The 12,675-nt window shown below is 26.6% G+C and overlaps 1 protein-coding gene across 38 annotated transcripts in view; it reads left to right on the top strand.

The window, feature by feature from the left end:
- The window catches only part of RhoGAPp190 (Rho GTPase-activating protein 190), a 125,039-nt gene that overhangs the window by 36,573 nt on the left and 75,791 nt on the right, over positions 1 to 12,675 (top strand). For all 38 annotated transcript variants that reach the window (XM_071187885.2, XM_071187884.2, XM_016069131.4 and 35 more), the window contains exon 11: positions 10,530 to 10,731. In XM_071187885.2, the coding sequence (XP_071043986.1) occupies positions 10,530 to 10,731 (202 nt within the window). The remainder of the gene's footprint in view (positions 1 to 10,529; positions 10,732 to 12,675) is intronic.

The following is a 12,675-nucleotide window of genomic DNA, read 5'->3' as shown; positions in this document are numbered from 1 at the left end:
TATTGGTTGGTTGTCAACCGCGCTCTCTCGTCTCAGGGAAATTCCCATTGCTTCCTAGTCATGCACAGGGATCAGCTTACGGCTTACATTGACTGGCGGGACTTCTAGCTTAAGGCGACTTCTAACTGACGGATCTGAGAACTGAGATCAGCTTTGTGTACAGGAACTGGCACCATAAATATGCATCTGCTTAGTAAAAGATATTTTTTATTACTATCAACAATCAAAGTTTTAGTTTAAAAGTCTGCATAAGTGTGTCACATTGCTTACCGTAAAGCGGAAAATAGAATGAGCGTGCATAGTAAAAAAAATTTTTTTAAAATTAATCATTTTAAAAATAATGCTTTTATTATACTAATTTAACTAACACAATATGTTTTGAATTTATATAGGAACAAAATTTTCATTTATTAATTATTTAGAAGAAAAAAACAAGTGCAATAACAAGTCTGCAAAACGCAGACCGTAAGAAATTTGTGCTTGGGTGCAAAGTAGCAAAAAGAATTTTTGTAGCAAAATTTGTAACGGAAGGAATTTTTCCAATTATTAAAAAAGATATAAAACAAAGTTATTCAAACCAGATGGTACCGTGCCAAAAGTTACAATTATCATATTTAAACTTCATTGGAGGAGAGAAATAATGAACACTAACAAATCTATACCCAGCAGTGCCGATAAGAACCTGTTGTTGAAGAAATAATAATAAACCCTAAATAATGATAAGAATAGGAACAGGAATAAAATGAAATAATAACACGCAGGCTAAAAGTAAATTCTCAACAAGGAATGTGCGAAACTAAAACCAAGTTTTACTTTCACAATTTGGATATCGACAGGATTGTAAGAAGGTAAAAATATAAGTCATCCAATAGAAAGAACTCAGTTTAGAGAAGGAAGAAAAACTGGTTCCTAAGACAAGGTAATATCCTCTCCTACTCTCCTTAGTTTTGCTTTATAATGAGCTGTGGAAGGAATACTTAGTTCATATTCTTTGGGGAAAAGGGCGAAACTTATCTTGTTGTAACCACCACTGATAGGAAAAAGAACTTTTTTTCAAGTGCCGCAGCGTGTACACCAAAAGTACAGTATGTAGCTCTTAACCCAGAAATAGAAAAGTTTCCCGATTTATCTAAGGCATCAAACTTTTTAACGATTAGCAGTTAAGTGTTCAATGCAGTTCATAATTTGCCTAGATTGGTAAGCTCATTTGTGAGTTTCTTGCTAGCCCAAGTGATAAATTCTTAAAACAAAACTTAACTGATAATCTCAGTTTTCTATATTACCATATTTTTACTTATAAAGATTGCGAAAGAAATATTTTATTAAACTTGCTCTTAAAAATGCAGCACCATAAATGATTAAAAGAAAAGTTTATTAAAAGAAAAAAAGATGAAAGAGAAGTAGAAAAAAAAAATTTAAACGAAACTTGAACCTTGAAAGAATCAATTTTCCCTATTACTGTATTTTCTGGCAAAAATAATGAGGATAAAGTAAAGTATCAGAAACATTCTTAAAAATGTAAATTTAAAAAAAAAAGTTTTTATTTTTTTTATTTTTAATTGAAATTGAAGTGAAAGAAAAAGACAATCTGCATTCAATCTACTCAATATTCATTTTTCTTGTTCTTTTATTTTTCTGCAAGATATTTGTGTATGTATGGTAAATTAGTTCATTTCAAAGGGACTTTAAATAAACATAAATCATACAACACTAGTCCAATTTCTCTTTTTTTTTTTTTAATGTTATTGGCAATTCATCATCCTCGGTCTCATTTTCTTTCTTTCTTCCCATTCATTGTGGTTTTTAATGTTAGTGCCTGCTTTAAAAAACCAGAACTTTCAAACGCATATCTGTCATAATTAAAAATTGATCAGATACTACCGTTTTTTTTTATAGGTTGAAATGTTTTTTATTTGAATACTATCATTACATTTCCAAAAATCTTTCCATATCTATAATAAATTTGCATTATAACTTTGTGAGTGTATTTTGTTTTATTCGCCAATCATGTAATCTGAAAAAGTCAAGAAGTTTGTTATCTGTTGAATAAGTTATTGAATTCTTATCCAAAATGGAGTTCAATTTTAAAACTAGGAGGAAACTTTATTTGTTGAACAAGTAAAACTGAAATCTCTCATGAAAAAAGGAAATTAACAAAAGAATTAAGTCCATTATATTGTCTTGATAACTATTTCAGTCTGGTTCATATCATATAGAAACACTTGAGTTTTCTTAATTATGAGTTTATCCTCCCACCGTTCTTGTGAAACTAAATATCTCTTGATTGTAACAAATGCATTAAAATCTAACCTTTTATACTTTCATTTTAATGAACAACCCCATGGCAAAACGGGGACATTGTCACAGAACGTCACAGAGTTCTTAAAGAAAGAGTTTTTCTTTTCTACAGAAATTTTTAAAAGATTTTATCTTTTCTTCAGAATTATATTAAAAAGATGCTTTTCTCTTGCATCGGATTGAAATTCTTTTTTAATGATTTTTCTATTCTTATTTGAAAATAATGAAGAATGATGAAGTAAAAAATTTGCTTTTCTTTTCTGTAGAAATTTTCATTCTATTTTTTTATGCAGTTATTACCACTGATTTCCACATAACTTTTAAAATCTGATAATTTTAATGTAATATTATTTATTACTACTTAATCTCTAAATGAAAACACGTATTTAAAGAACCTCCCTTTGAAGAATCGGATTCACGTGATTTCGCTGTCAATCTCTCTTTTTTTTTTTGGTAGTTACTGCTACAGATTTCACGATTTTTTAGTTTTTTTTAATGTAATGACGAATTACAAAACGCGAAAAAGGAAATAATTAGTGAGTTATCTTCCTACAAAATGTGAGAATATCGCCCATAATATTAGAATTTTAAAAAATTATTTTATTTGATCCGATTTATTTATTTATTTTTTGAAGTTAATGCTTCTGTTACTTTAAATTAGTAACATGTATATTTGTTATTTTTAAGTATCTTGCTGAAAGATATTAGTGTTAGAGAGGTATGTCGCAGAAAGCCCGAAAAAATTCTGCCACAGGGATGAACCAAAGGTCTGCAATATGTCTTATTTTGAAAGTATGTTAACACAAATCACAGTATGCCATGTCTAAATCAGCTTAGGACAATCATGTTGTTTTTTGAATGGAATGGCAGAAATAGGAATTACAAATTGACTCAATATTAATTTAAATGTGTAATTAAGTTCTTTTAAATGACCTCTGCCTTTGTGATTGAACTTGCAACATCAAGTGTGTGTAGACAGAGAAGAAAATATTAAATATAATTTTAATAAGCTTCTTTTAAAACTACAAATAAAATGATCGATATTTACTCAATTTGGAGGTATCTTTTAAAACATCTAAAATACAGGGTTGTTCGCTTATCAGAAACAGAGGATTATTATATAATTTTAGCGAATTTTTTTTCTTTTCTATACCAAAAGACAATTGAAACATAATTGAACACAAATTGTTATTCGTTTGTAGCATCCTTACAAACCATGATATGTGATTTGTAATTCATTAGAATTAAAAGAGCAAGCAGATTTCCTGAAATATGATGAATTGAATTCGTAGAATTCTGCTAATTTTATATAAAAACACACGTGGTGGTGACAGAAAAATTTGGGCCATTTTTTTTTTCAAAAGTAGACCTGAAATAATTCTGGTTTTTAGGTATTTTGAATTGAAAGTTTTATAGTGTGTCGTGTCAATAAATTCTCTTAATTTTGAAAATTAAAGCATAATTCTCAATCATTTTTTCAATACTAATAATGTTTTAACTTGATAAAATCAAATTTGTAACAAATCAGTTGTTAAGTAGAATAGAAAGAAATTTTTTTTTGACTATTTTTAATCTTCTGTTTTGACTTCTATATTTTAAAATACCATTCCTAATAAGTTGATATTAACAGAAAGCAATTTCCATCTTGTGTGCATTAATCATGTTTTGGTCTAATTTTAAGTAAGTCAAAAGTTCAAATTCTCTCTTTTATATTAGTTGGCTGTTAAAGTAAGGACATAACTTTTGAAGTGTTCCTTTGTATATGACTTTATCTGTACAGCTAATATTTTTCTTTTTCCTTTTTGGCATTCCTGGTAGCTACGACAACAGGTCTGTTTTCTTCTTGAATTAATAATTTTCCATTCCCCTCCCCTAAGTTTGACATATTAAATTTTTTAGCTTTGAGGTAGACTTTATATTTATCTGTGTAGTTTTATGAAATTGATCCACTAAAATTTTTACCACTGTATTATAAACCTTTTAATATTTTAAAAAGCAAGATTTTCTGGTTTTTAATCTATTATGAAAACTTAACCTGTTAGTTCATTGTTGATTGTAGTTAAATCTTTAGAGTTTGGTTGCAGAAATAATAGTAAAGAAAATTTTGAATTTAATATAAAAATGTGTAATTTAGTAACTCTCAAACAGTTATCCCTATTGTAAAATTTGACTCCCTTATAGTTCTTAAATTATAAGTTTCAAGATTAAATTGCCAGTGGTTAACATATTAAAAATTTTAAGAAATGTAAATTTTCTACTAGTAGTAAAATGATTATCATCCAGAGGTGTCTTTTACCCTAGAAAAAAAAAAATTCATACGTCTCTTAATTTAAGTACTTAAATTTATTTTGTACCCAAGTCGTAGTTACCTCAAATTTTTTTCTTCCTTTTTTTTTGTTGAAGTTCTGTGTTTGGTTTTGTTTTAGCCTAGTACATAGTTAGAAAATGCTGTTTAAAAATGCCACTATCAAAAAGTGCTGATGATTACTTTTAATTTTAGAAAGAATGTGACAAATTTTCAGTGCCAAATTTTAAGTTTTTAGGAAATTTGAAAAGTATGGATTGAATGTTATGTTGAAAACTACGATCATTGAACAGAATGCTCTCACTATAAAAAAATATGGCAAGCCTGTACTATTTTAGACATTAGCTTATGAGGAATATTGTTTCTTCTCGCTCTTATTACTTTTCCTAACATATATTTCTTATCCTGTTACTTTAACTAACATATTTTCCCCAGCTATTTTATGAAATAGTTGATGATTTTGTTTCTCTTACATAAATTGGATTAAAAGCAAAATTGATACACACTTAAAAGGCAAACTTCATCTTAATTCAGTTTCTGAGAACATTATAAAAGGAACAAAATATGAAAAATGTGTACTGATTTTTTTCTTAATTAAGAAGTAGAATGTTTCTGAAGTTCAGAAAATTTGCATATTCAAGTAAAACTATAAATAGTTGTCCAAGTGTGGTTAAACGATATCAAACATGGCGTTTGTATTGATACTTTAAATAGATTAGTAAAGAAACGTAAGAAATAGTTGAAAAAAGTCTTATTTTTGTTGCAATGTAAAAATTCACTTTCTAGATTTCAAATTTTTGAAAATTTTATATTAAGGCATCATTCAAATATTTATTAAACAACTGAAATAATTATTAGCTGTGCTGGAAAGTTCAAACCAATGATTCAATAAATTTTTTTTAAAAACCAACAAATTTAGGACAAGTTAAGATCAAAAGTATCTCTGTTTTTTATCTTGTTAAGTAATACATTATACTTGCAAGAATCCAAAGCATAAATGGAAATAAAATGCTATTCTGAATTTTCTATTTTATTTCTCAGTTTATTTTTATATAATATTTTTCAAATACCAGTGTAAACAAATTTTTATCGTATAATACAGAATGTTTTTATTTATGATTCTAATATTTTCAAAATACAATGTTCACATAAAGAACATCTAAAAAAATCTATTTAAAATCAATTTAAAACATTTTCAATGCTTATTACTTTATTCGATGCCTCTTTATTTATAAGCTTATTCTTATGTTTAAAGCTACATTGTGTTAAAATAAATAACAAAAAAGTAATTTTTCTTTCTTCATTATTAAATCATTAGTACTAAAACATATCTTTATCCATTATTTCTCAATCCTTTTTTAATTGAAAAAATATGTTCCTTAAATTCACCTTTCTTGTTCACCATTTCATTAAAATTTGTATTAGAATTGATTATATTGTAAATACAGTAGAGAACCATTTATCCGGTATCCAGAAAACCGGGAAAAATTTTGCTCGATTTTCCCGCCATTTTGAACTAGAATGAAAAAAGCGGAAATTGAACTCATCCTTGAAGTTGAAGAGAGGAAAATGTAAGGAAGGGGAAAAAAAATTTCCCCGTTTACCCAGAGAAACGTCATTTCCTCCGTGACCTTGAAGGCAGGGAAGAGAGGATTGTTTTATTTTTTCCTTTAGGCCGTCAATCAAACTCAAGGGTGTGGCATGCTGATTTCGTTTTCTGCTTGATTTACGAGGGGGAGGAATGCATTGCATGCATATTAGTGAGCAGAAAAAGTAAAGAGAAAAATATATTTATTTGACATCGACTAATAAAAATAAAATCTTTTTCTTTTGAATAAATTCTCATTCTTTGGAAGTGCGGTATCAATTGCAAGTTTTTCTTGGTGTGGAATCACATCTGCTGTAATAAAAAATCTTGTTTTTATCAACAAAAAAATAAAATAAAAGGAGAATTGTTTATTAATCTAAACATAGGATTATTTTATGAAGCAGATTGCAGTTTTGTTTTTCTGATTCCACTACGTTTGATTTTTTTTCTTTTCGCGATAAACTTTGCACTCAATAAATTAATTCTTTTTATTCATAAATTTTATCACTAGGTTTTTTTTTTTTTTTTTTTTTTTTTTTTGAATTCCGTTGATCTTGCCTTGTTCCGGGTTTTAATATTTATGCTAGTGCCTTTTTTAACTATCGTTTTGGTTCGATAATTTTCAAGTGTTTTTATTTAGATTAATAAGTTTTCCTTTTATTTTATCGTTTCCTACGGTATAATTAGGTATGATATATATTGCGTTATTTAATCATTGGTTTTGTTTATATTATTTAATTTAGGAATTGTAATTATTTTTAAAAAATAAATATGAGAATTTTGTATTTTTTAAACTTGATTTTCTTGTCTAAACTTGCAATTTTTTTTTTATTCTTTTAAATGTTATATATCTGCCATTTTTTTTTTTCTTTTTAAAGTTAGGAGTACCTTTCTTTTTTCTCTTACTTTATGCATTACACTTTTTCCTTGTACTTCGGGTTCGATAAAACATCGTTTAACGACACTTTTTGGTCGATCCAGAAAACCGGGAAATTCAGATATCCGGGATAGCTATGGTCCCGAGCATCCCGGATAATTGGTTCTCTACTGTATATATCATACTGCTAAATAATTACATTAAATTATGTTTAATAAAACATTTTTATATATACTTACAAGCAAAGGGTAACTGAGTCTTTTAACATGCATTACTAATACAACAAATAGATATATAATTTTTATTTGCTTGACACTTTTTAATCGTTTATTTGAAAATACTAATTAATAATTAGAAAATTTTATATGAAATTTCTTTTTATACTAATGATATTCAGTAAAAAAAAAGATACTTATATATACTAAAAGATACTTAAAAATACTTTTTATATTAAATGATAGTTAACTTTTTGTATTAAATATTGCACCAAAAGAAGAAGAAGAAAAAGAAAGAAAAAAAAATGGTTTTGAGGAAGAAAAAAAAAAATTTTTTTTTCAATTCTGATTATTAGTAAAAAGTAAGTTTAATTTCTTAGTTACCCTTAAATTATATATATATTATTTTTTTTATGCTTATCCATTTTCAATAACACTTAGATTTGGTTTTTAAAACCATAATACTTTTTGATAGATAGAGGGCATTGTGCCATGTGAAAGGAAGACATAAACTTGCTAACCAGGTTAATATTTCTAGGCACATTTGTACTTGTCATTTAAACACATAAGAAGTTATCTCACAATTTTTAATCATAATTTTAAGTTACTTGGTTTAAATGTTTTTATACTTACTCAAATTTTTTATACTTACATTTTGTAAGTATGTGAAATGCTTTTTTTCATCAACATTCAAATTTTTTTTTTAAAATCCATCTCTTTAATCAAGCTTAATTTCTTCACTAAGTTAAATTTTCACATATAGTATTGTGGCTGATTTCAAAGAATTACCTTCTAGATTTAAATTAATAATGAAAAAAAAGTCTAAAGCTTTTCATCAAGGAAAGAGAGATTATATCCAAGTAAAGATCCCGTTTAAACCATTGTAATGCTGATGGATATATTATGGTTTTTAAATAACTACTGGCATAGGATTTTTTTTGGCTAATTCTCAGAATTCCATGAATCTGAAGACTGTTAATCATGGACTTCCGGGAATCAAAAATTTAATATTTGACAAATTTTTTCTTACTTCCGCTAATCTGAAATTTAAATTTTGCAAAACCTCATCGGCGAAACATTTATTTCTTCCTTATGTGCAACTCCTTTTCGTTGATGCACATCATCTATTTTTTGTGCAGATTTTTAAGAGAGAGATGCAACTTTGGATAAACTTCAGGAAAATGAGATTAAAAGAAAAATATGTATTGGCTTCGATTATAATTACTCAATTGCTGTGGGAAAAAACAAATGAGTTGCTATTAATACGAATTATTATTTGTTACGGAAGAATTATTTAATCAATGATTATATTTGCCCCTTTTTATTTGGCTACAATTAAATCAAAATATTCTAATAATCACTAGCAATTTGAAATTGTGCAGTTGAGTAAGTACTTTTCAACGGCCTGAATTTGCGCTGAACCTCTGCAGTATTGCAATAGTTTTTTTTTGCAGTTATTTCCATTGATTTCCACATGATATTTTTAAATCCAGATATATATTTCATATAATATTGCGATACAAAAAGTCAATTTGCTTATTTAAGTATTCACTTTTTAACGTAATGGTTCCATGAATTTATAGGCAGTTAGTACTATTGATTTTTGAGAGACTTCTGAAAATCATGATATTTTTAATATAATATTTATGCAACATTCCTGGATTAACAGATTTTAGCCAAGTCAGATTTTTTTAATTTAAACCACTTAAAAAGGCCGGCTGAAATTAAAAGAGCTGACTTTTATTAGAACTTTACTAATATTTTCAAAAACTTGTAAAAAAAATTATAAAAGGGGTATAAAAATAATTACTACATTAGTTAGATTGTACGTTAACAATGTGGAACCGCAATCTTTTTAAACGAAATATATTAATTTTGAAAAAATCTGGTACAGTTATATAGAAAATGACTAATTTATAAACAGATTAGAGAACGAATTTTCAAAAATAATTATTCTGAATTAATTTTAAGCACAGCTGCGATCAATTTAGGACAAAAATGTATATTTTTTAAGTAAATATGGCAAAATTCAATTATAATAATAACATTTTATTTATATCTAGAAATAAAATGATCCTTAATATAATGATATAATTTAAGGATATAATGATAATCTATTTATATCCTTAAGAAGAAGTGAAAAAATAAACTTGGAACTTTATAAACGTTAAAAATGGAAGCAAATTTGATTAGAAAAACAACCTAAATAGTAGAGTTTGTACAATAAAAATTTAAACCAGTACGAATATATTTTTGTTTTTAATGCTACAACTCACTGTGCTTAATTAAATAATTTTACTTTTTATTTTAAATTGAGCATATAATACGCATTAAAAAATCTTTTTAATGACTAGATTTGTAAAATTTTAATTATAGAAAAAAATACTAATGCTTTTTACTAAATTATTGATAAAAAATATGAAATGAATTCTTATTTATTTTTATTTCTAAACTACATTGCATATATAAATATTATTGAAACTTTCAATTTATCTTTTTTTCTTGCTATATTTTTATATATTGTAAAAAGGAGTAGTATATTCAACTCAAAACTGCCTTATAGGTGTATATTTTGTTGTATTAATAGTAGTAGTAATGCATGATGTATGTAAATAAAAATAACAAATTCTGAACATTTCTCATATTTGTTGTTCTCATCTCATTAGTTATTAAACTTATAAATATTCCATATTGCTGCAATATTAGGCATCTGATCAAGACATCATTTTTCAGCTCCTCACGAAACTCCTAAAAGAAAAATATGTTTGAGTTATGCTTTAATAGTCATAGTTAAGGAAAATTTGAATGAATATAACTATTAAAATGTAATACTATTGACTATAAACTTTAAAACTAAATGTACTTGTTAATGCCTTGATTATCCAAAAATGTTGATTTTTATTAGCAAATTTTGTTCTTAATAACTCAAGTTATATTACGCCGTGTTTAATCATTTCATTTTTTTAAATTAAAAAATTTTTATATCTGCATTTATGTTGGTTTATTTACCTTCTGTCCCTTTCTTTAAAAAAAAAAATTTAATTTATATATATATGTATATATATATATATATATATATATATATATATATATATATATATATATATATATATATATATATATATATATATATATATATATATATATATATATATATATATATATATATATAATGTTTGTTTGTTCATATTTGTTGCATTATATGTTTTCAAACTTTTTATGATTTATTTATTTGCTTCATTTTAGGTTGTTTTTGTGTTTATTCTAATCATACTACTTTGGAATATATCAGAGATAGTTTAGAAAAGACCTTGCTATCTAATTTAGAACAAGAAGACAGATTGCCTTTTCATGGTCTTCCTATTGTTATTTTATTTGCTGCTGATGATAGTATTAATGAAAAAGATCTAATTTTTTTAAGAGAAGAAGGACAGAATAGAGCTAAAAGGTAATTATATGTATATTTGTGAATTTTTTTTTAGAATTCGGATCAGTAAGTTAAAATGGATGATAGTAATTGGGTCATGATATAGTTATTTGGTGATGGGGTAATGAAAACAGCTTGCTAACCAAAAAGTTACTGTATATGCTGTTGCTCTGATTTAGTTTGACTTAGTTTAATTTATATTAATAAAGTGCAAATATTTACTATCTTTAATGCATTTATACCTAGGAAATATTGCATAAAGAAACATAAAATCAAAGAATTTTTCATCAATTGAGATTTTATGGGAATTTTCAGAAAACTGAAAAACAATCAAGAAATATAATAAAGGGCAAAAAAAAGGTTGTGTCAAATAGGATTGGGCTATAAATCGATGCATCGCGAAATATCGATGTAATGAATATATCGGCAGGCTGATATAATGACTTTCGTTTTAGGTGATGCATCAGAAATCTGATATAAGCATCCGATAGTGACTTTCGTTTTAGGCGATGCATCAGAGATCTGAATTTAGTTGCCGATAGTGATTTCCGTTTTAGGCAATGCATCAGAAATCTAATTTAAGCCATTGGTATAAGACAACACTTATGGTTTAACGATTTAACATGTGATGATCCTTGCTTACTCTGTCGCTGTTCTGACGAAGGCGACTTTGATTTCGTCTAACTGCGGAGATGTTGATAGCGTCTAGCTATGAAGACGATGTTAGTTTCATTATGTTGAATGACGAAGAGCATTCCAAAATTATAGTTACCATAAAAAGACTTAACCAGTGAGCAATAATAATATTAATAACAAAAAACAATTTGTATCATTCAGATGTAACAGTAAGAGTGACTTGTTATGAAAAACTATATATCTTATCTTTTGCTAATATGCTGACAAGGGAAGTACACATCTCAAAAATTCCTGTTTAAACAAAGCCAAGTTTGAATTAAACAGAGTGTTTGAAAACCTTGGATATGGTTTAATTAGTCTCCTAATCTGCCTTAGGGTAAAATATGCTCCATTAAAATTTCTGTTTACTTACTTTTAAACTAACAAATGTGTTAGTGGTGTAACGATTAGGCTGCCTGCCTTCCACCAGTGGTTCTTCCTTTGTTTAAATTCCATCTGAGACGATTGCATTTTCAGGGATCTGTCCTGGCCGAATTTACTACCGTTTAGCGGTACCTTCACAAATTTAACTTTAGGAAAAACGGTAGTTTCTCAAGATACTTTTTCTTAAAATTTTATTATTGTATCCCTTAAGAAACGATAAATCTATATTTTTACCATGTTTTTGTGTTGATTTTTTAACATAATTTTTAATTTTTCACAAATTATGTCTAAATTTTTACAAAATAGGTACCTTTCAGAAAAATCTAGACAGATCCCTGATTTTATCTCTAATTTTCTTTTCTGAAATGGTTGATAACTATTTAATATGTTTTATTCAATTTATAAATTATATATTTTAAACAAAATTTTTAAAACAAAAAGTAATATATATTTTTTTATTAAAATATATGGATTGTTTTAAAAAATATTATAAGCAAAATTTTTTGCTGAATTAACTGAATTTATTTATTTTTTTACTTTTGTAATAAATAATTTAAGCTTTTAAATTTATATATGAAAATGTAAACAAGAGTATATTTTTATAGTAGCTAGAAAAAGATAGAAAGGAAGAATAAATTGAAAAGAACTATTTATTACTTAACTGGAAAACCACATTCAGAGTTGCTACGCTACCTGGAATACCGGGAAAAGTTAGGGAATTTGGAAATTGGCTAAAAAAAATCAAGAAAATGTGGGATAATTTTATGCATGAGCCAAAATCTGGAAAAGCCCGGGAGCTTGATTTGGCCAGTGCCAAACTTGCGACCTTCGTGTTTACTGTAAAACACATTTTCTATGCAAGAGTTTCTTTTTTACCCCATTTGGCATTGAGCCAAATTTCACAGA

Source organism: Parasteatoda tepidariorum, chromosome 11, assembly GCF_982258835.1.
Source record: "Parasteatoda tepidariorum strain Cologne lab strain chromosome 11, Ptep-v5.0, whole genome shotgun sequence".
Lineage (NCBI taxonomy): Eukaryota > Metazoa > Arthropoda > Arachnida > Araneae > Theridiidae > Parasteatoda > Parasteatoda tepidariorum.
The sequence above is the reverse complement of the archived record's forward strand: the minus strand, read 5'-3'. Positions and strand labels throughout refer to the sequence as shown.